This window comes from Amphiprion ocellaris, chromosome 19 (genome assembly GCF_022539595.1).
Source record: "Amphiprion ocellaris isolate individual 3 ecotype Okinawa chromosome 19, ASM2253959v1, whole genome shotgun sequence".
NCBI lineage: Eukaryota > Metazoa > Chordata > Actinopteri > Pomacentridae > Amphiprion > Amphiprion ocellaris.
Window position 1 is genome coordinate 1,744,985 of NC_072784.1, and position 26,022 is coordinate 1,771,006.

Genomic DNA, 26,022 nt, shown 5'->3' on the forward strand with positions numbered 1-26,022 from the left:
TATAGTTGACATTTTAGGAATATCCAGTCCAGAAAACAAATAATCAGGATTGACTTTGTCATGCCAAAGGAAATGAATTTTATTTACACATCTAGTCACTCATAAGTCATGTGTGGTACACAAGTAAAACAAATCAAAGTGAACACATGTGAATTGTGACAGACTTCTTTTTTTTTCTCATCATGTTTAATATCATTGTTCCAGGTAAATATACTTTGGCTGTGACACAAGTGTGCTATACTATATACCATAATCTACACAGATTCTGTGTCAAACTCTCAGTAATAAGCAGAATGACTTGCACATAAACAGTGTAACTAGATTCTGTACAACATTTACAACATATGAAATCACAAATACTGTTTCATAAAGTAAAAATATAAAATGAGGCTGACTTACAATGAACAAAATTATCAAAATCATAGCTGAGCTGCTTAAATAATACTTTTTTCATACCTCGTATGCAAGTGCACAAATCCTGTGGAAGAATAACCAAAAAAATAAATAAATAAACAATCACTACATGAACAATTTGTGCAATGAAGCAAAACTAGTGTAAGTGTTGTAGGATATAGTGCTCTGTAGCAGCTTAACACTGTGCTCCTCACTGTGCACACCTGTGGAACACCTTTTAGGTGTGTTTAGCTTATCTACGTCACACAGTGGGTTAAGTATGTGTGAGAAAATATTTAAGTTCAATATTTAAATTAGTTGAGAATAATTTACAGCAGAGATAAAGTGGTTCTTTCAGTTTTAGTCCTTTGGAGGCTCTGCTTTAGATGCTTTTTACTGAAGAACATTGAAAGTTTAATACAGTAATTCTACTTTTCTAAAGATAATTTGGCAATGATCCTAATTATTAAGTCAGTAAAATCTTACGTCACACATTTCTGTGCGTTTAAAGGAGAATAAACTGTGAATGAAGGACTGAACTTAAAGGTGCCCCGTGCAGTTTTCTTGTAAACATTTATATTTACATTCAGTGTACAGTTTGTCACCAAAACACATTGTGTGAATTCTTGACATCCAACAGATGTATTGAGTGCATTTCCTTCTTCACAAGACATTTGATTTTTTACCGTTTACATTCTGTTTACATCTATGTTTGTTTACCAGCAGTTTTCTCTGTTATTCATTCTGTCAGACTGAGGGAGGATGTGATGCTGCTGGTCGCATGCTTTTCCCACGTATGACACAAACAACAAACACTTATAGAAACAGCTCAACAGCACAACTAGAGTTAAAACTCCACGGGGCATCTTTTAGATGATTTATGAACACATAAAGAAACCAGTCATCTGCTACTCTCTGCTGACGTGGAAATAGAAAGCAACACCTGTCGACTCCTCAGCTCCATTTTATACAGAAATGAGCACATTTGTTGCATTTATCTGATATGTAAGTAAAACATCCAGCTGTATATGAAGAATAAGATCCACTTCAATTATTATTTAAGGTTTTTTTGTGCATGAAAACAGTGAAATGTTAAAGATTTGGCATATAATTGGCGTTTGGTACCTTTAAAGACCTCCATAAGGAGTAGTCTTCAGAAGAATTTAAGTTAAAGGCTTTTTTGACACAGCACTGAATTATCCCTTAAAGGCTTCACATAGCTACTGACACTAACGTTTGGACAGCTACAGAAAATCGATCCAACATCGTATAAAGAGTATATTTATCGTGTAAACATTCAGTTGTGTTCAAACAGCCAAATTAAAGGGTCAGAAACACAATCAAATGATCACAGAGAGCGTGAGCGCCACCTAAAGGCTCACATGAGTGCATCTGGCAGCAATTAGTTGCTACACGATACTAGCGTCAGATTTTTGTCCTTCACTTCTTTAATCTTTGTTTCAGTCCAGCCCAGAGCTCTCTACTGAACAACTAGCACTGCAGCTACAGGAAATAAAGTGAAATATGTTGGGTTTTTTGTGTGTGTACTCACTTCTTGTTCCTTCCCGGTAAACAGCGACTAAACACTGGTGGACAGAATACTGACAACAACTGGTAGATTGTCTCACAAACAGGTGTTTTCTTCAGGTGGGAGTGGAGATCAGCTGCTGTGATGGTGCAGATATATGTTAGTGTGTGCGTCCATTTAATTAAACTCAGGGACATTCAGAGTTTGAGCTCTGGTTTGAAGTTATAATCCTTAAAATTTTCAAGATATCAAACCATTTACATTCTGTAATCACTTCTCTGTATTGTACTTTTTATTGTTCCTGGTGGGGTTTGCCCTCAAACAGGCCTCACATGAATGAGGGATTCACAGAAACGATGCAGAATGTAGTCCAGGGTTGTTTTGTGATTATAATGCCAGCTGTATCGGGGTGTCACTAATGCTAATTTCCAGATGTTTGTGGTTCATACTGAAGGCATTCAACTGGTGAAACAGAAGTACTCGCTGGCCAAAATGACACCAATAAAATACATCTGAAAAACACCATTATAGTCTGCATTTTTAACAGTAAAATAGGTTTAAATAGAGCAGTAATCACAGGTGTCACCACATCAACCAGGACTGAGATCTTAAGGATTACAACTTCAACACGTGGGCTGATGCTAAAATAATGTTAGATTATCACAGCTACACTAATGCAAGTGTGTGTGTCTGTGTCTGTGTGTGTGTGTGTGTGTGTGTGTGTGTTTAACTCTTGATCTCCAGGATGGAGGGGTTGTGGTCCAGAATGGCCAGAATGATTTTGTCCATGTACTGCCTCAGACGAAGGTTGATCTCCTCCTGCTCCTTCAAAGCATCCACCAGCTAGAAAAGACAGAGATGGATCAGAAACCTAGTCAATCAGTTAACCCTCCTGTTGTCCTCATTTACAGGCAACAAAAATATTGTTTCCTTGTCTGAAAAAAATCCAAAGATTCAGCAAAAAAATTCCCCAAATTTACGAAAATTTGCCAAACCTTCAAGAAGAAAATGCCAATAATTCCTTAAAAGTTTCCCTTAAAAGCTTTATTTTAAAAAATCCCCCAAATTTGGCAGGAAAATTCTTGTAAATATTTTCAAAAAATGAGTAAAAATCTTCCAAAAAAAAATCCTAAAAATATCTAAAGTGATTCCATATATATCAGTAAAACTACTAATATTTTCTTTAAGAACATTCACATAAAAATCAACCAAAATCCAGCAAAATTCACTGGATTTTGGTTGATTTTTTTGTGAATGTTCTTATGAAACATTTTTAACATTTCTTTTTTTCCACCAAAAAATTTTCAAAGATTTCCCGATAATGTTGAAAATGTGGACTGCACAGTGGTGTAGTGGTTAGCACTTTCACCTTGCAGCAAGAAGATCCCTGGTTCACGTCCCGGCTTTCCCGGGATCTTTCTGCATGGAGTTTGCATGTTCTCCCTGTGCATGCGTGGGTTTTCTCCGGGTACTCCGGCTTCCTCCCACAGTCCAAAAATATGCTGAGGTTAATTGATCATTCTAAATTGCCCGTAGGTGTGAATGTGAGAGTGATTGTTTGTCTCTGTATGTAGCCCTGTGACAGACTGGTGACCTGTCTAGGGTGTCCCCTGCCTTCACCTGAGTCAGCTGGGATAGACTCCAGCCCCCCCATGACCCTAGTGAGGATTAAGCGGTGTGTAGATAATGGATGGATGGATGGATGGATGTTGAAAATGTGGACATCAGAAGTTTCACTGTGAAAATATTTTTTTTCCCACATTTTCAAACGGGTCAATTTTGACCCGCAGGACGACACGAGGGTTAAAAGACGCTGCAGCATTTTGCACGAGTCGCAGGCGGCTGATAGATGACTGGGAGATGCTAATATAAAGTACATTAGTCCAGTCTGGAGCCTATAAAAGCATGAAAAGCTTTTTCAAGGTTTGTACAAATAATAGGAGGCTTGGCTTGAAAGAAACTTGCTCTGACTATTGTAAGTTTGCTTGCTAAATTTCAGTTCTGTCAAATATCACCCCAAGACTTTTACCGTCGGTCTGAAAGTCTTTGACCTGAAACCTGATAGATCAGTATAACCCCCCCCCCCCCCCCCCAAAAAAAAAATGCATTCAGTCTGACCTTTAAAAGTAAAAAGTTAGAAAACAGCTACTCCTTAAAACATTCTATCCGCTGACACTCACCTCGTCTCTGGAGGCGTTGTCGATCTCGGCTGCCAGGCACTGAGCCTTGGTCTGACAGGCAAACAGGTTCTTGGCTTCGTACAAACTCAGACTGAGAATCTGAGCGTTCAGGTCGTCGTTCTGGTCCCTCAGCTTATGGTTCTCCTACAGTAGCACAAAGACAATATTTAATCAGAGGAACTCCTGTGTATATGTACGTAAAACTGATCTGAAACCAAAGAAATATGCAACAACAAAATCCAACAAAACTGGATTTGAGCAGTCAATAGTATGTTTAAATGATCATAGATTGTTCCCATCTCAAATGACCGACATCAGCGGTGTCAAACTCATCTTAGTCCAGGTTCCACATTCAGCCCAGTTTAATCTCCAGTGGATCGGACCAGTGCAACCACAGCATAATAACCTATGAATAACCACAACTCCTAATTTTCCCTGTGTTTCAGTGCAAAAACGTACATTCTGAAAATGTTCACATTTAAGGAATGATCTTTTTACAAAACATAATGAACAACCTGAAGTTTCTTAAAAAAACTAAATTCAGTTTCAACAACATTCAGCCTCAGTTTATCATTTCCTCATTACACTTTATAGATCACAGAGTGTCTACAAAGGAACACAACATTTAGTCATCTGGAACTGAACCATAGAGGGTTTTACTTTATGATCAAAACAACAAAAGTCAGACAAAAAAACAACAAAAACAAGACAAAATATTACATAAAGGAGACACAAAATGACAAAAAAAGAGACAAACGACATGAAACAAAACAAAAAAGGTACAAAGCGACAAAAACAAGACAAATAATTACACAAATGAGAAAAATGACAAAAGTGAGAAACAAAACAACAAAAAAGTAGACAAACGACACAAGTGAGACAAAAAACCCCAAAACGACACACGAAACAACGAATAAAGCAAAACACAAAACAACAAAAAAGTAGACAAATAACACAAGCGAGACAAAAAGGAAACACAAAATGACAAAAATGAGAAACAAAATGACAAAAACATGAGATCACCGACAAAAGTCAGACAAAAGCAAAAAATTACAAAAACGAGACACAAAACGACAAAAAATGAGACAAACAACACAAAACAAAACAAAAAGAAAAAAAATTTGACCAAAAACACAAGCGAGACAAAAAGAAATGACAAAAACCTGAAACAAAACGACAAAAACATGAGACAAACGACAAAAGTCCGACCCTTTGGAGGGCCGCTTTTGGCCCGCGGGCCGCATGTTGGACATCCCTGACCTACATTATTATTGCCTTTTTAGTGATTAAATGGATTATTGAGTTCCTAAATAAGTTAAATAAATGAGTTTAGACTGAAACAAATGACGTCTTTTAACACCTAAATGCACAAATTCCTCACATGTTCAACGACTGGGTGTCTCTGTTGTATTCTTTTGAGTTTAAAGGAATAATCTGACATTTTGGGCAAATAATTTTCTTGCCAAGAATGACATAAGATTAATATCACTCTCACTAGAATAAGTATGAAGCTGATGCCAGCAAATTCACTGAGCAGCAGCTCTAAAGCTCCCTGATAACACACCACATCTGGTTTATTTAATCCAAACAAAAACCAGAGTGTAAAAGCATCACATTGTAGTTTTACGGAGACATTGTGATGAAATATTTCTGGACTTGGAAGCAGTAGCTTTCTACAGTCATCACTAATTCCTTGTTAGGACAGAAATGTGACCAAGACGTGTACAAGTAAGAGATTTACTACAAAGTCTTGTATGTTTGTGCAAAATCAAATAATAAACTAGTGATAATCAATCTATAAAAAGTCCGAATATCCTTTATAATATGATGGTTTGGCTCTCTTTAGCGTCAGTGGAAATGAAGGAACCAGTGAAGCAGAACTAAACTTAACATCCAGTAAGGATACAGGAACAGGGATGGGTGAGTTCTGTGTTTGTGGACCTGTTTCAGCCTCTTCACTTCGTGCTCCATCTCGATCTCCCTGGTCCTGGCGTTGAACTCAGACAGCCCCTTCCCCTTCCCCGGATGCTCCATCTCCAGCTTAAACAGCTGCAGATACTCCAGCTCCCGGCGCAGATCATCAATTAACTGCAGAGGAAATATTCCATTTAAACATTTCATCTATTATCTCTGGCTTATCTACCGACTACGCTGGGATATTACAACAGATTTTGCACTTGCTGGAGGACAAATTACACTCATCTAAGTTTTATCTTCTAAAGACGAGCATGCAGAGTGGAAGTTTTATGCTCATTTATTTGTAAAGAAACGCCTCACCTCCTGCATGGCCTCCTTCTCCTTCTGGAACTCGTGGCGGTTTTGCCAGAGCTTGTCCATGATCTTCCTGTACAGATCCATCTCGTCTTTCAGCCTCAGACTGGTGTCCTCCAGCTTGTCCGTCATCTTCTGCTTCTCCTGCAGGGAAAAGATGGATAGAAAATGATTGTTGTGGCACGAATAAATGAGTCTTTCTCGTCTTTCTGCACTGGAACTGGCCAGTATCAGGTGAAAATGAAAGTGAATCACACTCACCTGGTCCAGCTTCTCTGTCTGAGACTTCAGTCTGCACACATTTATCTTCATTTCTCCATTCTCATCTTCTAACTGCTGTACCCTATGGATGAACACACTCAGCTTTAGTTTAGAACCCTGCAGAACCACCTATAGTGAGTGTCTGATAAATAACTGTGGCAGTTTGAGGTGACAGAATAACTGCTCTACTAAAAGCAGAGTACTGATAATGCTTCTGACCTTGAGTCAGAGCCAAAGTGAGTTCTAGCATTTCATACGGTTTGAAATATGGGGAATATTTCACTTAAAGACCACACATCAGGGGAGTCAAACTCATTTTAGTTCAGGTTCCACATTCAGCCCAGTTTGTTCTCCAGTGGGCCGATGATCAAAACAACAAAAGTCAGATTAAAAAAGACAAAAGACCAACAAAAACAAGACAAAATATTGCAAAAATGAGACACAAAATGGCAAAAAAAAAATTAGACAAACAACATGAAATAAAACAAAGACAAAAAAATTAGACAAGTTACAAAGCAACAAAAAAATGGATAAATGACAAAAATGAGACAAAAAAAATGCAAAACGGGACGCAAAACAACAAATAAAGCAAAAAACAAAATGACAAAAATAAGACAAACGCAAGCGAGACAAAAAGGAAACACAAGAACGACAAAAACATGAGACAAAAGTCTGACAAAAAAAGTAAATAAACAACGAAAACAAGACCAAATATTACAAAAATGAGACGCAAAATGACAAAAAAAATCTGACACACAACAAGAAACGAAACAAAAAATTCGACAAAAAAGTTACAAAGCCACAAAAAAAATGGACAAACGACAAAAACCACAAACAAAATGACAAAAATTGAGATGAAAGTCAGACAAAAAAAGACAAAAAACAACAAAATATTACAAAAATGAGACAAAACAACAAAAGAACAATGAACAATCTAGTATTTCACTTTATGATCAAGACAACTTGTCATGGTCTAGAAGTTATTTTAAATTTATAGTTTTACTAATTTACAATCTGCAGTTAATGTCTCCTCTGGAATTTTTACACTTTGAGGGCCGGATTGGACCCTCTGGAGGACCGCTTTTGGCCCATGGGCCCCATGTTGGACACCCTTGCCATAAATGGAGTGGTCACCTGTTACAGAGCAGGTCTATCTCTGTGTTCCTGTCTCTCTCCATCTTGCTGAAAGCTTCCCGGTGCCTCTTCATCTCCTCCTCCAGACTCTGATCTGCCTTCGTCTCTGCATCCTTCACCTGCTCCTCCAGCTCATGGACCCTGGAGGAAAAGGTGGAAAACACATCCGACACCGTGAAGATGAACCTGGCTCCACACTGGCATACATGCAATAAAATGACTTTTAGATGAGGGTAGATAGATATAAAGAGTAAATCATGCCATCATGGAGTTGAAGCCTTCATATGTGAACTATTGTACATGGTAAAAACACTATTTCACACATAAAAAATGTACATCATACAATCACACTGAATGTTCAGATGGAGTTAAAGGCTAAATTAAAAGTCAGAGGTAATCTATGTGATAAATTCTCATACAGTGAAACAGCATTTCATACATGATGAATTCAAGTTTTGGCATAATGTGGAGTTTGGAAACGACACACGACATATATTTATCTGTCAGATGCTGCCTGTCCTTGTGTCCTGAGTTTGGGAGTTTATCTGAGAGCGAGAGTCAAGGAAAAACATGCCCTTCATCTCATATTTTGCACCTTATACATTTGTTCTATATAGAAATTGACATTATCCCATTGTTTTTGCCTACAGTTGTAAATAATGTAACTCAATTTGATTTCATAAACCAATCTTTACTGATTTTTAATGATCTTTCTCTATCTGTGCTCTGCTGCTTTTTGGTTCTCTGTGACAGATCAAGGAAATAGTGTGAGTTATTATTTAAAAAAAAAAACAAACAAACACTTTTCTGCTGTGTTAAAATTGTAAAAATATGATTAAGTCAGTAAAATCCCAAATTTTCCTGAATCTGGAATACCGTTTCTCCTTGTTGGCAGCCAGGATACTCTAAGTTTCAGTATTTCAATTGTGAAAACGTGCATACAGCATGTTCACTTTGACAAATCTCTGTGTGTTTGTGTGTTTTCCTACCTGTGTACCAGCTGTGTGTTCTCCTGTTTGAGTTTAGACTTCAGGTCTCCGTTGGCCAGACTGTCGCTTTCCAACTCTGTCACCTTCTTCTCCAGGTAGCTGACCTGACACAGATCACATGGAAGGTGTTAAACAGCACCTTTTTATTTTACACATGATATTTCAGACATTATCTGATTCAAATGTACACCTGGAAACTAAAGCTGTTATAAATATTAAAGCATATGTCTGTTATTAACACAAAAGTACATCAATTTAGCTGGTGACAAACTGTATTTCTTTTTTTTTTACATGTAATAAATACTTGTTATAAATATTACAGCATGTTTCCATTATCAGTAGAAACTGTGAAAACTGATGTTCTTTTTGAGAAATAAATGCAAAAATGACAGTATTGATGTTAAACATATTACGGCATGTTTCCATTAAATAACTGCAAGAGAAGGGAAATGTCATTTTTCCAAGACATCTTTTTTTAAATCCAGTTTTCTCCTGATTAACCTATTTACGGTGATTCCGTGTTAAATAAACGTTGTCAAACTGTTTTAGATTTTACTGATTTTTACTGTCAGGGTTTGAGAGTTTTTCACCGTAAAATTAGAGGGTTTTTTAAAGTGTAATCTTTTCTACAGTAAAACACAATATCCTACACAAAGCGAATTGGTTTTGTGTTGAAATGTGTAATTACTGAGTGGATTTTCGTACTTTTTCTGTGATGTCGAGGTCGCAGGAGTCGATGCTGTCGGTGAACAGATCCTCTGTGCTGCTGCCCTGACTGGACCCGAACACGCTGTGGTTGGCCTGGAACAGCTGGCTGCAGGGAGGAGAGCACATGTTGGAGTCATGAGGCATCATTCCTCTAGAACGATAGATTTATCTGCTAAATGATGAAGCCTTCACTGAACTCTGTAGCTGGACACTCCTGCTTACGATGCAGAGGAAGATTCACTGCAGTGCTTCTGTCTGAAACGGTCATTAGTGAGAAGGTCAGGTCACTTACCGGCCAAATGCTGTGCTGGAAATCTTTCTGTTGGGACTGAAACACAAAATGGAGACTCAGTCAGTGACAGCTTTATTGATAACAACACAACTCCAATAATTACAACTACAGTGGTCCCTCGACATATCCCAGATTTTGCGGTATTTTTAAATTAAAAAACAGTCTTGTTTTTGGTTTTTTGTCTGACTTTTGTCAATTTTTGTTTCATTTTTGTAATATTTTGTCTTGTTTTTGGGTTTTTTTGTCTGACTTTTGTCATTTGTGTCATATTTTTGTCATTTTGTGTCTCGCTTTTGTCGTTTTGTGTCTCATAAAGTAAAATCCTCTATGGTTCAGCTCCAGATGACTAAATGTTGTGTTCCTTTGTCGACACACTGTAATCTGGAATTGTAATGTGGAAATGATAAACCGAGGTATAATATTGTTGAAATATATTTCAGGTTGTTCATAATGTTTTGTAAAAAGATAATTCCTTAAATGTGAACATTTTCAGAATGTACTTTTTTGCACTAAAACAAAGGAACCATCAGGAGTTGTGGTTATTTACAGGTTATTATGCTGTGGTTTTACTGGTCACTGGAGATCAGACTGGGTTGAATGTGGAACCTGAACTAAGATGAGTTTGACACGTCTGATGTAGCATGCATGTGCGTGTGTGCATGCATGTGTGCATGTGCGTGTGTGCGATCCTTACCTGTTGGCCTTGAGGTTTCTGAGTCGAGCCTCCAGGTCGTTGAGCAGATTGACCTTCTTGCAGCACTGAGAGCAGTAGATGTCCAGCAGCTCGCTGTTATAGAGCTGCCTCATCTTCTGAGGAGTCTGCCCTGCACTGCAAGAACAAAAAACACATTATTCAGGTTATTATGCTGTGGTTTTACTGGTCCGGCCCAGTGGGCTGAATGTGGCCCTGAACTAGAATTAATTTGACACCCCTGCTTTAATTCCATTCCATTTTTTCAAGCAAGAGTTCAGACGTTTTTGTCCTGAACTCAGCCACTGCTATTATTATAAGTACTACCGATGCTTTTCCTTCTAGGACACGTAAGTCGTCAAAAAGAAGTGATTCTCTGTTTTTCTCCTTGAAAAATGTCCTCCAGATGCTTGTAGGTAATTTGGAGTGTGCTTCCAGACAAACCACTAACCTTGAGGGAAGCGAGGATCCCATGTCAGTGAAACCATTTGTTCTGGTGTCTTCTTCAGGACAAGGGCTGCTGGGAGTAAAATCCACATCCTCTCCCTCGCCGTAGTCTTCAAACTGCTCCTCCCCGGAGATGACGGATGCAGACGCCGAGCCGTTCAGGTGTCTAGAGTTACACAGCAGTGGTTGATTTAAGAACTTTACACAATATAAAGACCAGAACAATACTCTGAGTGCTTCTATAATCACAAAATATCACACTAAAAACCAATAGAAACTGAAAATAACAGACTTTCTGACAGTTATTACACAAACATCATTTATAGTAACTTCTCAGATGTTATTCCGACTCACCTGTCTTGCCGTGTCGGGTGCAGTGAGTCAGAGCTGTTGCTGTTTTCGGCGCTGCTGTCCATATCACACTCTCCATCAGCTCCACAGCCCTCAGTGCATTCTGGGTAGGATCGCGTACACATGATGATCGGAGGGCCCAGCTTAGCCTCGCCGTTCTGCAGACGAACAAACAAAATTAACCCTCGTGTCATCCTGCGGGAAATTGACCCAGTATAAAGTTTGAAAATGTGGAAAAAAATTAATATTTTCACAGTGAAATTTCTGATGTCCACATTTTCAACATTTTTTGGTGGAAAAAAAGAAATGTTAAAAATGTTTCTGGATTTTGGTTGATTTTTATGTGAATGTTCTTAAGAGAATGCATCTCCCTCACAGCTTCTGTTAGCTGGTGTCCTGCACATCTCATTTAATATCAGGAAACAACATTTTGTTCAGTATCTACTCAAGATTGTTCCTCCCTGACAGGATGTTGAGCAGCTTCAGCACCATGGAGAGTTCCTCACCACTGACGGATCGTGTTACATCTTTAGATACAAATTCATCATTTCACCTGACGTTTCTCTCTAATATCTGTAGAAGGAACTTTACGTACCATCCTGAACTGGAGCAGCCCCTTGTTCTGACCAAGCACAGCACTGTTAGCAACATCTAAAACCCTTTTAAATCTTCTTTCCTCTCCTTTTTGCAGCTGACACTATCTGGAATAGTTTGAGTCAATATTCACACCGCTTCATGTTATCTGTTTTAAAGCAGCGTGAGTGAACCTTCTTCAGTTTTTCTCTCATGTTTAATTACTTTTAGTGTGGAAATAATCCTTTTGGAGAGACTGTCTCAATGTGTATAACCACCGGTCAGCAGGTTGAACCAGGATTTTTATTTATTTTAACCCTCGTGTCGTCCTGTGGGTCAAAATTGACCCGTTTTAAAGTTTGAAAATGTGAAAAAATTATATTTTCACAGTGAAACTTCTGATGTGCACATTTTCAACATTTTTGGGAAATCTTTCAACATTTTTTGGTGGAGAAAAAGAAATGTTAAAAATGTTTCTTTAAGAAAAAAATTCCCAAATTTCTAAAAATTTGCAAAACCTTCAGGAAGAAAATTCCAATAATTCCTTAAAGGATTCCCTTGAAAGTTTTATTTAAAAAAAAAAAAAAAAAAAAATCCCCCAAATTTGGCAAGAAAATTCTTGTAAATATTTTTTTAAAAATGAAAAAATCTTTTTATTTTTAGGATTTTTTTGGAAGATTTTTACTCATTTTTTGAAAATATTTACAAGAATTTTCTTGCCAAATTTGGTAATAAAATAATAATAAAACTTTTAAGGGAAACTTTGAAGGAATTATTGGAATTTTCTTCCTGAAGGTTTTGCAAATTTTCAGAAATTTGGGGAATTTTTTTGCATAATTTTTGGATTTTTTTCAGACAAGGAAACAATATTTTTTGGTGCCGTAAATGAGCACAACAGGAGGGTTAATCATCAGCATGTCAACAGATCAACTTTTTTGATATCTTTGCACAATAATGCAGCTGACAGAGAAGTCAAACCAGCTCCAGGTTTTCTAGCACGACTGATGGATGACAGATACTGAAGGCAACAGTTCAGGATCAACAGATACAGCATGCTAATGTTTACTGAAAAGAACATCTAAATAGAAGCATGTAATACCTTCTATTTAGTGTTTAAGTCACTATTAAAATGTCTGGAGAGTAATTATGCTCAACAAAATAGATCAAATATCTCAATGTGTGACATTTCATTCAAAAAACACATTTAATTTGATTGTAGACAAATAATATGAAGATCACAAATTTGTAGACTCTGAAATACAGCAATTCTTAGACCAATAAATTATTGGGGTTGTTGATTAGCTGACATTCCTCTCTCATTTGCAGTTACCAACCTCGGTGTGAGACTGGATGCTCACCTAACATTCAACAACCACATCAAACATCTGAGTCTTTGCTTTTCCACCTCAAAGACATCACCAAACTCCGTCCCACCCTCACCCTTTCTGATGCAGAGAAACTCATCCACGCCTTTGTCTCCTCCAGGCTGGACTACTGCAACACACTTCTCATTGGGATCCCCAGCAAGAGCCTGCAAAAGCTCCAATATATTCAGAAGAGCTGATAGGATCCTGACGAGAAGGAAGACCACATCACACCCGTCCTCCGTTCACTCTACTGGCTCCACGTCTCCTTCACAATGCAGAACAAAATCACTCTTCTCACCCATCAGTGCATTCATGGCAACACCTCAGAATACCTCAAAGAACTCCTCTACCACTAGTGATCCAAAAGAAACCTCTGCCTGCCCAGAACCAAACTCTGGACCATGGAGACAGAACCTTCAGAACTCCATCCCTGACCACCTGAGAGCTCCACAGACAGCAGATGTCTTTAAAAAAAAGGCCTGAAGATCTTTATCTTTAACAAAGCTTTTAATTAAACATCTCCCTGAAATTTTTATAAAAAAAATAACAATGCTTGTTTTGTTTTTATCATTTTATATCTATAATGTAACCCTTTGAGATTTTGCTTAATCCTCCTGTTGTCCTCATTTACAGGCACCAAAAAATATTGTTTCCTTGTCTGGAAAAAAATCCAAAAATTCAGCAAAAGAAATTCCCCAAATTTCTGAAAATTTGCAAAACCTTCAGGAAGAAAATTCCAATAATTCCTTAAAGGTTTCCCTTGAAAGTTATATTTTTTAAAAAATCCCCCAAATTTGGCAAGAAAATTATTGTAAATATTTTCAAAAAATGAGTAAAATTCTTCCAAAAAAATCCTAAAAATATCTAATGTGATTCCATATGTCAGTAAAACTTCTAATATTTTCTTTAAGAACATTCGCAGAAAAGACATTTCACTGTGAAAATATTTTTTTTCTCCACATTTTCAAACTTTAAAACGGGTCAGTTTTGACCCGCAGGATGACACGAGGATTAAACCAGAGCTTCTGAACGTACACTGATGGGTTTCAGATACAATTAGATTTTGTTCTAGTCACCACAAATTAAAGCTGGAAGGTCTGTTTTTGTCCTCATTGAGCAGCAGCACAGTTGGATTTCATTTGATCTGGTGTGAAGAATGTTTAGAACAGAATTTATTATAATGTGTGATTCTAGTATTTGACCTAGAGATGCCAGGATTCCAGCTACTGGTTCATCAGCATCCTGTGAGGCGCTACTGGCAGCTCCAGGTGTGTTTCAGGTGCCAGGTAGGCTGTGATAGACAGGTGGTTCATCCATTCACCTGCCAAATATTCCTTCAAAGTGTTTCCCTTTTTTCCAAACTGCTTCTGTGGACCAAAACATCTGGCGCATCAGGATCATCTCCTGGGTGGATTTATCAGACAGAGTAGGACGTAGCATGCCCCAGATATGTATATTATTAATAATGCATGTCCCTGTCTGGCTTCAGGCAGCTGTGGATCCACGACAAGGTCAAACCCAGTTTCACACAAACACTCACACACGTATACACAGGATTTTCATCTCTAACAACTAAACAGGTGCCGTCGTCACCTTTTCTTAACACTATGGATTATATTTATATGAAAACATGCAAACATGAGGTCCAGCATGCATGGTGTGTGCTCTGAGGACTGCTGTCTGTCCTTCATTCATCAATTATACACATGTTTTTGTCTGAGGAAAAGAGGTGTGTGCAAACATGGAAACATGGAGAGTAAATGGGGAATTAAAAGAGACCTTATAGCCAGCTACCATGTCCAATCTCAGTGCTGAACACTTACAGACTTTAAAGGACAAAACCATCGATTAACTGCCTCAAATGTTGCAGAAGACAAGAGAAACCTACTGGAAAATTTAATTATTTCAGCATGTGGACAAAGAAGCAATGAATTGTTGTGTTAGACTTAGAAATCACCACAATATATAACACTGAGTGCTCATCCTGCTCACCTGGGCCAAATGCAGAGATCTTTAATCAGCAGAATAACTCAAAACGCCTGCATGAATCCACAAAGACTAACACCAAACAGTATAACCCTACCAATGTGGAGTCTAAAGGTGGAGGTGTAGTTTAACTTCCAGGAGAGTGCAGAAGAGCTCTAATTACCCAAACTAAATGGAAGCAGCTGTGTGGGAGGAGCATGGAGTGACTTTTCACATTATTCTATCATTAAAAGTATATGCTCAAGGCTGTAGCATTATTAAACTAGCACAGACATTAAAATGCACACTTCCAAAGCAGATCCAAACAACAAAAACAGCACATAATTCAGCACCATTTGGTCTCAGTTTTACATTTTTTATCACCACGCTTCTGTATGAATCTGTGTCCCTTTCCTTAATGGACTAAAAGTGAGTGTGACACCCATACAAACACTTTAAACCTTACCAGTAAACGGTGCCCACCATGTGTCTCCTGTCTAGTGGTTTTATATGCACTATAAGTAAATAAACCATCCAAACAAAAGTTAAACTAAAAAAAACCTACTTTAATCCTGACGTTCGAAGGCTCAACTTGTTAAAAGCCTGAACTCAAGCATCCCTCATGCATGTATCACTGTTCACATCTAAAAACACACTGAAGCCGTTGCTGGGACGAAGCCACGCCTCCATCTCTCTCACCTTCCCACCCTCTCCCTCACGCTTGTTGCTAAGCAACTGTCTAGTTAGGCTGCCATGCACTGCAACATGTAATACATGCTAAAATATATAATACACAGCATATTCATTGATATTTTTATCATGTATGTTACAATTAGCTAAATAACCCACAGATATCGGTTATGAGCAAAAAAGATAATATCAGACATGCCTAGTTTTATGGAGTTTCAGAGCAGCGCAGCATGGCTATAGGGCTGTCTGTCCCACAGCCTCATTCTATAAAAAGTCCTGTTTACACCACGGTTCAGCCCACGTAGCATCCAGTAACTAAAACTTACATTCAAAGTACACCAGGCCTTCAACAGATTACTGTTTATTTATATTCTGCTATAGTTCTGCACATAAAACTGTCTGAAAAACCCTTACATTTTCTAGAACGCACACCTGCACACAAACAACTTTACAATTATTTCCATTACAAAGGCAATCAAACTTAAAGAAAAAAATATACAGCTGCATATTGAGCGAGTTTAATGAGGATAAGTGTGTAAAAGCTTCAGTGTGGTGGTTAAAATGCATCCCACCACAGCGTTCATCTTGAGTGTATATCATTTAAAAGCCAGAAAGCAGTTGAAAAGCTTCACCAATAGAGTGTGAAATACCGTACCTGGTAAATGTAGCCGTTGTCAGTGACGGACGGCTGGCGGGAGGTCAGACCACGAGGACCCATGGCCATCTTCAGGATTTCCTCACAGCCTGGCAGGAGGAAGGAGGAAGGAAAAGGAAAAAAAGGAATCAAGATAGAAAAATGAGGGCAAGAAATGAACTGAAATACAGCATTACTGACCTTCTGACGGCAAACTGGATGTAAAAGTCAATTAATCTTAGTAGTAGCCAAGAAAGTCAAATTTGTGGAATATTCCTCTCATGTGTCGATTCCTATTAACCCTGTAAAACCCACTGCTGCAAAAATACTACATCAGTTTTATTATTTTATTATTATTTTCACACACACACACACACACACACACACAAATACATATATGTATATATATGTGTGTGTGTATACAATTTATTTTGTTTTATATATATATATATATATATATATATATATATAAACTGAGCAAACTGAGCAAAAAAAGAAAATAAAATACAATAAAAATTATTTATATGGGCATTTTTTTTCATTTTTTATTTTATTCATTTATTTTTTGAGTCTTAGCCGCATGGAACCACTGTTTCACATCCTTCATTGTCTCTGAAGGTGAATCAGGCTGTACTGTGTCCATAGTTTCTGTATTTACATTCTTAGCAAGACTTAAACAAGACTCTGTGTTGTCTTTGGCTCTGTCCAAAGGTAACACAGTCCACCTGCTCATAATACATCCTCATGAAAGAGAGGAGGTCAGACAATAAGCTGCTGATTCGTTCACATCTACGTTTCTTACCTTTGATAGCGAACACTCCATGGCAGAAGTCCTTGAAGTTGATTTTCCCGTGAGCGTTAGGATCCAGGTACTTAGTCAACTTCTTCACCTGCAAGAGACAAGAGGCAAGTAGAGTTTATTTACTAGAATATGCAGCAGTTTGCTTCAGTGTGTTTTACAATAAGGTACATTCTATCTGTAGACCTTCAACAGAAAGACATCAGTAGTAGTAGAAGTACATAGATCTGTAATTCTAAAACTGTGTTGGAATTTTTAGCCACACTAGAATTCTGGTTCTACATCAACATCAACAACAAATGGATGGATTTACACAGATTTCATGAAGTCATTAGTCAGCTGCGTGACAATAACAAGGTGTGAACTCCTCTTTATCAGTTTACATCACCATATTTGTCACCTTTGGGTGGGAACAAATGAGTGTAACGCTGTGAATGCCTTCCAGAAAAGATGTCTGCAGGTGTGAGCTGTCATCACTATACTGAGACCATTTATATATTTATATTAAGACCATTTATAGCGTTTCACTGCCCTCTTAAACAGCTGACTTTTTAAACAGCATTTTCTGTAGGCTTACAAACAGCTCTGTTCATATTTTCTATTTGGTACCTGTCCTCCATAAATAACATCTAAACACAGATGTAAAACTACCTGTAATAAAATGGCACTACTTTGTTAGGAAGGTTAACAGTACAATGAGGATGCTAGTCTCGCTATAAAAAGGAAGAGAAAATTCAAAATGTCTCCACATGAGAAGAAACTCTTATATAACAATAATTAAAATTTATGAGGATTTCAGTGGTTTGCATCTGAATGCATATCTCAACAAGAGCTGCGGTTCATTATACACCAGCGCTGTCGTCACACCGTCCATCCAGGATGCTTTAATCTACATGACAGCTAAACACACTCTGGATTTCTGCAGCGGTAACAGATTCTCTGACACGAATGTCGGGAATCTGAGGAGACACGAGGTTCTGAAAACTGCATGAAAGCTGGATGAGACTGCAGGAGGTGCAGCTCTGCAGCTTCTTTAACCCTCCTGTTGTCCTCATTTACAGGCACCAAAAAATATTGTTTCCTTGTCTGGAAAAAGCCCAAAAATCAGCAAAAAAATTCCCCAAATTTCTGAAAATTTGCAAAACCTTCAGGAAGAAAATTCCAATAATTCCTTAAAATTTTCCCTGAAAAAATCCCCCAAATTTGGCAAGAAAATTCTTGCAAAACTCTTCCAAAAAATCCTAAAAATATCTAAAGTGATCACATATATATCAGTAAAACGTCTAATATTTTCTTAAGAACATTCACATAAAAATCAACCAAAATCCAGTGAAATTCGTTGGATGTTGGTAGATTTTTTGTGAATATTCTTCAGAAACATTTTTAACATTTCTTTGTTCCACTAAAAAATGTCCAAAGATTTCCCAAAAATGTTGAAAATGTGGGCATCAGAAGTTTCACTGTGAAAATATATTTTTTCCACATTTTCATGCTTTAAAATGGGTCAATTTTGACCCACAGGACGACACGAGGGTTAATGCCTTGGTGGTGTTATTATACAGATAGTATGATGGTTCGGTGGAGCACACATGGATTTCAAATGTGCTTTTTGTTTTTTTTTTTTGTCAGGGTTTATTCACAGAATCATTCTGGGTTTTGTTCCTTCCTTTTGTCTTGTCATTTAACAAAGAAATATGGAAGTCAAAATCTCCAATCTACAGATACTCTGAAATTTGTCATCCCCAAATCTGAATTGGGCAAGAAAGTATTTAGGATTTCTGCACCTGATGTTTCACTTCGAGTCCTTGTTCCACTGAATGAATTTAAAGTTCTGGTGAAATCACTACAGCCTACCTTGTCTGTGTTTAGGTGTTATATGTGGGCAAGTATTAATGTTCATTTTATCTGTAATTCACTGTTTTTAGAGTGACGCTGCTGCAGGTCTCCCTTGTAACAGAGATCTCTGATGTCTAATGGGACTAACCTGGTTAAATAAATGCTAAATAAATAAATAAAAGTTGCTTATTTGAAAATGGGTAATGCCTAGAATGCAAATTGGAGATGATGTAAATAAATCTTTGGTCACAATATAGTTTCTACATGATAGAGACATTTTTAGCCCCACATGTGACGCTAAGAATATCATCTGTAGAAGAATTAACAGATAAAGATAAATCAGATCTTTGTAATGAGTCATAAATATTCTTGTGTTTCTTTTTTGTAACTGAATGGTGAGGCAAAATGAAAGTAAATCTAAATACCAGGAATGATGTGACACCTGAGGGTTCATACCCACTCTGCATTGTTAACAACATCATCTTATTCTCCTCTGAAAGCAGCCTGATTTCTGCCCCCTAATTAGCCACTCTGGACACCAGGCTGACAAAACATTTCCTTTAGTTAAAATACCTCCACGTAGGGGTAATAGCTCTGGGTCTGACCATCACACTCAGGTGCTGGAAATGCGATCTGATGCAGGCTTTAATGCTGTAATTATCTGAATAAATAGATGATAATAACCTAGTGACAGCAGAGGGGAAGCCGTGAGTCGACTTGTGCTACGGCAGCATCTAGAAACGTTATCTCACGCTCACAGTCCCACATCGTAGAGCTGAGTGTCAATTTATCACAGAGGCTTAAATGTAAATGTCAGCATGCTGAGCCATCCATAAGCCCACAGGCTCTTTAATGTCACACAGGCAGAAATCAGAGACTACGAAGCCCTTACACAAATACTAAATGTCTGAATCTACAAGGCTACCGTTTATATATTTATCTGTAACTCCTCAGATTTACTATTGTCCTACGAACACAAATGTAACTAATGAAGGGATGTAATACATGTGAATATTAAAGATAGATAGATAGATAGATAGATAGATAGATAGATAGATAGATAGATAGATAGATAGATAGATAGATAGATAGATAGATAGATAGATAGATAGATAGATAGATAGATAGATAGATAGACAGACAGACAGACAGACAGACAGACAGACAGACAGACAGACAGACAGACAGACAGACAGACAGACAGACAGACAGACAGACAGATAGATAGATAGATAGATAGACAGACAACTTCCTTGTAATTTATGTCAGCTTGGATCATTTCTTGTCATTTTGGATCATTTTTGTGTCTTTGGGATCATTTTTAAGTCATTTAGGACAAATTTCATATCATTCTGGACTAATTTTCTGTAATTATGGATCATTTTCAAGTCATTTTGGTTAATTTTTGAGTTATTTTGGACAATTTTCTTGTCAATTTCAACTGTTTTTATATCAGCTTGAATCGTTTTTCGTCATTTTGGATAATTTTTGTGTCTTTGGGATAATTTTCAAGTCATTTATGACAAATTTCATATTGACCCCTCAATTATATATTGACCCTAAAAACAGAGAAAAGCAGCGGCTAAAACTAGAATTATGTTTTGTTTTATATGAAGTGTACTATCACAATTTAGAATGACCCAAATTGTCAGACATGTAGCCTCAATGACACCAGAATTCATCATAGAGGGTTCAAGGTTTTGCCTAATGATGAGTCAAACTCAGTTTCACTCATTTTCACTTAGCATCCATCAATGTTATATAACTACAGGAGTTTTCCTTTTTTGCAGGTCAATCACTGGTATTCTATTATGATAGAAGACAGTGATGAGGACAATCCAGCAGTGCTTAGAGATGTTTACTTCTGACTAAAATGTGCGTAGAAATAAGCCTGTAAGAGCCACGCGGGTATAAATAATAAACCCTGACCAGGGATAAGTCTTCATATAGGCAAAAGTTATGAATTTTTCATACAAATCCTTTACAACAGCAGCACAGTAGCAGGCCCGAGAATGATGCAAGGAGCTGTTAAATTTAAATGATCCAAATCCCAACGTCTACGGTCGATTATTGTGTGTTTTTACTGTTTTAAAGCTGTCAGTGCAGTATGAGGCAGGAAGCCAACTCTCACAAACACTGGACTACATCAGCAAGGTGTCATTACTATGCAAGGATAAGGTCATTTTACCACCGAGTTACTTCACTTCGAGTCACTTCAAGTCTCAAATCTCTGACAGCAGATTTTTGAAACCACATTAATGCTGCAAGCTCTGGAAAATGGAGGGAAGGATTGGGAATAAAAATTAAAAAAAACACAGTGTGGTTAAAATTAGCAGAAAAGGATTTGATCCTGTGAGACCCAAAATGAGACCCAAATGCTATTTTAGAAGAAGAAAGTGAAGTTTTCCCTGCTTGTTCCCAAATACAAATAATACAAGACGAATACAAAATGTATGAACATGAAAAATAATGATCATACGTATCCGTCTATAATCCATGAAGCACAGAAACTGCTGTCTGGATGTGTCGCTGGAGAGAATATTGTTTCTCATAGCCCGTTTTCAGCAGCAGGGCAGCTCATTTCATTACTTAATAATCAACCAATCCACTCACAGAGTCCTCCAGAAGCTCCCGTCGCCATGGTGACAGAGAACACAGAGACGAGTGGAACTGCAAGAGGAGGGGAGGAGGAAGATGAAGAAGAAGAAGCAGCTTCCTTTTAGTGTGGCGGGGTTATTTTTAGTAATGTGTTCTGGGTGTTCGACCGCCATGGCAGCTTAAAGGAAAATCCACTCTTATTTATTTAGCGTTTAGTTATCGTTCATCTGAGGCTTTGGGTGCATCCAGGATCATCTAATACTGATTAACATTCCTCCAACGGGTTCGTTTCTTTCTCTTCCTAGCTGATGTTTGACAAAATAGGATTAAAATAAGCGAGCACAATGAATCTCAGGTTTTACGCAGGTACAACAAAAATACACGTGAAGAACTGAGTGGAAGTCTTCTCGGATGTAAAGGAAGGTAGAACATCCCTTAGAGGAAACCAATATTTCACGTAAAGCACATATTGATAACTATTGTCCAATTCCTATCACACGTTTTAAGATTAATCTCCAAGCCGTCCAGCAGCTAGTAGTTTAGATTTTCACAAAAATAAACGGGTACAGGCGCATTCAGAGTGAGAGACACAAAATAACAACAAATATTGCAAAATGACCACAAAAACATCTAAAATAATCACAAACAGACTGAAAATAGCCAGAAAAATGCACAAAAAGACCACAAAAAGACCTAAAATTGGATTTCATACCAAGTAATAAAATATTGGGGAAATGTTGGCACACCAAAGTAGATAAAACCCAGAGCAAACCCACTTCTGTTAGAGCTTAATCCTCCATATGCATCTATGTAGCATTTAGTCATCTGGAACTGAATGACTCTTAATGTCCGAATCCGATATCAACCGATACCGATATCTGTGGTTTATTTAACTAATTTTAGGTAACATCACATATCTCCTGTGGTGGAATTAACACATCAGGCCTCATTTTATTGTGATGCCCCACTGGATGCATTCTCAGATGCAACAAGGCTTTCAGATGGAAACATTGTCTGTAAAATAAGAAAACTACTTCAACTTAAGTTATGGAAAAAAATGCCATATTTATGCCTTCTTTTTTAAAAAAAAACTGTCTCAAACAACAGTTCACACTCTCCCTCCCTCCCTCCCTCCCTCCCTCCCTCCCTCCCTCCCTCTATGAGTAAATCCAGACATTATTTTATCGGTTTTCATGATAGTCAAAAAAACAGATAACGATATTGACCGATATTACATTTTTATGCCAATATCGCTGATATTGGACATCCCTAGCCTAAACCTAACGAGACCCTAATAATAGCATTGTTACAACATAGGCTTTTAACCTAAGGGTTTTGGAAAACACAAATTACGTTGTCCTGGACGTGACAACAGCAGATGTTGTGACGTGCACAGATTTGACATCATATCTGGGCTGTAATGTCAGTAAATTCCAGTAAAATACAGACTTGCTTATCCCTGTAAGAAACACAGACATGGGGGTACTTCACAAATGACCAGAGATCCCCAGGTAGTACTAATCCAGTGCGAATAGTACATAACGGTGTGATATTTGAAGCTAGAACAGCAAGCAGCAGAATCCTGAGTTAATGAAATGACACAAGAAGAAGTTCAGGTTCAGGACCAGTGTGCTCTCCATGGTGCTGAACCTGAAAGTAATCTAACAAGGTACGACATCAGATTCAACATTTAAACATCCCTCTGGAGCTAATCTGTGTCCTCATAGCAGAGATCTACTGATGCGGTGCGTCTAACAAACTGGACGTCCTGTGGACAGACTCTTTAAATCAGTCTTGGTCTGTATCCCTACATGGGGTTGTGAGATAAATCTAAAAAATACAGGAAATGCTGTTCATTCTTTGATATATAGTTTTACAGATTCATGGCCTAAGGATTTTTTCAATCTAAGAGGAGAACATCCCAACAAGGTACTTCTTCCTATAAAGTGGTTAGAAGATAATGAAGGTTGCACACCACTGCCGTTTTAGATAAAACATTATTCTGGCATTGTATCTTTGCAGCAGCTCCTTGTTAACCGGCTCATGACAGAGAGAGTGGAATCACTTCACTTTGTTGCATGTGGCCTAATTAAACTCTGTGGAGCCAATCAGCACTAAGCCCCGGAGGCTATTTCTGAAATCTCCACCTGAGAGAACATCCTCACATTCGGTCAGTAACAGCTGTAAAACCATGTGCTCAAAACGAGGCTCTGTAGACAGAGAAGAGACACCTGGGTGAAATATTAAATACAATAAACCTGTCTGTTTTTATCACCAGGCCAGAGCAACATATGAAAGAGCTTGAGCAAAGACTGACAGCTTCATTTATCCCTGTGCAAAACTGTAAACTAGAGAAGAAATAGCTATTGACCCTGATGTAAACATTCTAGACTGCAACTCTACTAAATGCTGAATCAATTCCAGTCATTGCAGAACTGAGGTGCCTCTTAGGGGAAAGTGTCACACTTGGTAACCTTCGAGAAATGGTTTCAGATGCTTTTTAAAAAAAACAAAGGACACTGATGCTGGTAGAAGGACCTTAAGGTAGGAAAGGGTTTCCTGCAGCTGTAAATGATAAAAGTCATACAAAAAAAACCCAAAAAACAACAAAAGCAAGAGAAAATATAACAAAAATGAGACACAAATTGACAAAAAAATCAGACAAATGACACGAGACAAAAAAAACAAAAATCCAACAAAAAAGTTACAAAGCAACAAAAAAATTGACAAACAAAATAGAGACAAAAAAATTACATAAATGACAAAAAAAATGACAAAAGCAAGAAACAACACGGCAAAAACAGGCAACAAATGACAAAAGTCAGACAAAAAAGACAAAAAACCCCCAATAAAAACAAGACAAAATATTACAAAAATGAGACAAATGAGATTTTGGCCCACAGGCCGCATGTTGAACACCCCTGTATTAACCCTGTAAAACCCACTGTTGCAAAAATACATCAGTTTTATTTTTGTAAATTACTACTTTTCATTTTATATATATATATATATATATATATATATATATATATATATATATATATATATATATATATATATAAGGGGCTGCACAGTGGTGTAGTGGTTAGCACTTTCGCCTTGCAGCAAGAAGATCCCTGGTTCACGTCCCGGCTTTCCCGGGATCTTTCTGCATGGAGTTTGCATGTTCTCCCTGTGCATGCGTGGGTTTTCTCCGGGTACTCCGGCTTCCTCCCACAGTCCAAAAATATGCTGAGGTTAATTGATCATTCTAAATTGCCCGTAGGTGTGAATGTGAGAGTGATTGTTTGTCTCTGTATGTAGCCCTGCGACAGACTGGTGACCTGTCTAGGGTGTCCCCTGCCTTCACCTGAGTCAGCTGGGATAGACTCCAGCCCCCCCCCCCCCGCCCCCGCGACCCTAATGAGGATTAAGCGGTGTATAGATAATGGATGGATGTATGTATATATATATATATATATATATATATATATATATATATATATATATATATATATATATATATATATATATATATATATATATATCATCTCAGGGTTTTGTTGTTTTGTTTCCATTTTGTCTAGCTTGTGTTGTTTGTCTATTTCTATTATAGATATATATATTTTTTGGGGGGGGGGGTTGGTTAATGTTTTTCTATATTTGGGTCTTGCACGGTTAAAGCAATGTCAATGCCAATAATCTGTGTTTTTATTCCAGTTATTCCCCAGCTTTTCTTCTATTAAACTGGTTGATTGTATGGAAAACACAGGTTCACTCCATATGACAAAGAAGAGAATTTGGAAGTAACCAGTGCAGTCTTTGTTCCCATCGGTCAGCCAACATGCTAACACCTCAGCACACCTGTGAGGACCGGAGGACAGGTAGTCTGGAGGTCTAACAGTCGCCACTTGTTACCAATTTAACATATAAAAATGTGAATTAACCGACCACATGTTGGTAAACACAGACTATGAATGTAAATTAGTCATTATTTCACAGCCCCCCGGTCCTCTTTCCAACGTCTCACCTCATCTCCTTGACCGAATTGGAGACCGAGGTCCACCAAATGCTCCACCCGGATGAAGCCGTCGGCATCCTCGTCACAGACGTCGAACACCTCCTTGAGCCTCCGGAGGAACAGCAGCAGCTGGCTCTGGTCGGGAAACACGGGAGCTTCCATGGCGGAGGCAGCTTCCGGAGCGAAATGTGGCGGTTCCTGCTTCTTAATCTCCGTCAAACGGACCGTAACGGAGCGGCTCCGACGGTCGCCATCATCCGTCCTCAGCTCCGCCGGACCGACTGGTGCTGCTCGTGACATCAGCAGCAGCGCTCG

At 38.0% G+C, this 26,022-nt stretch overlaps 1 protein-coding gene across 2 annotated transcripts; it reads right to left on the bottom strand.

Annotated features, from left to right (window-relative positions):
• Positions 1-54: 54 nt before the first annotated feature.
• rab11fip4a (RAB11 family interacting protein 4 (class II) a) lies at positions 55-26,022 on the bottom strand. 2 transcript variants are annotated; one of them, XM_023267372.3, is made up of 15 exons: positions 25,717-26,022; positions 17,277-17,364; positions 16,496-16,584; positions 11,249-11,403; positions 10,899-11,060; positions 10,451-10,585; positions 9,757-9,792; positions 9,462-9,570; positions 8,757-8,860; positions 7,768-7,908; positions 6,634-6,715; positions 6,379-6,516; positions 6,043-6,189; positions 4,102-4,245; positions 55-2,764 (listed from the first exon to the last, which is right to left on the bottom strand). In XM_023267372.3, exons 1-15 carry the CDS (start codon positions 26,005-26,007, stop codon positions 2,648-2,650), a joined length of 1,938 nt encoding a protein of 645 aa, XP_023123140.3. In that variant the 5' UTR covers positions 26,008-26,022; the 3' UTR covers positions 55-2,647. The 2 variants fall into 2 exon arrangements, with proteins under 2 accessions (XP_023123140.3, XP_023123157.1); XM_023267389.3 differs by lacking the exons at positions 16,496-16,584; positions 17,277-17,364; positions 25,717-26,022 and adding an exon at positions 15,617-15,759.

What these genes read in the sequence shown, in the direction of transcription:
- rab11fip4a (XM_023267372.3), bottom strand. Translation starts at nt 26,007, where the DNA reads ATGTCACGAGCAGCACCAGTCGGTCCGGCGGAGCTGAGGACGGATGAT. An exon ending in AGAAGGAGGCCATGCAGGAG is followed by an intron (nt 6,190 to 6,378) that starts GTGAGGCGTTTC and finishes TTTCCTCTGCAG; the next exon opens with TTAATTGATGATCTGCGCCG. An exon ending in ACAACGCCTCCAGAGACGAG is followed by an intron (nt 2,765 to 4,101) that starts GTGAGTGTCAGC and finishes TGTCTTTTCTAG; the next exon opens with CTGGTGGATGCTTTGAAGGA.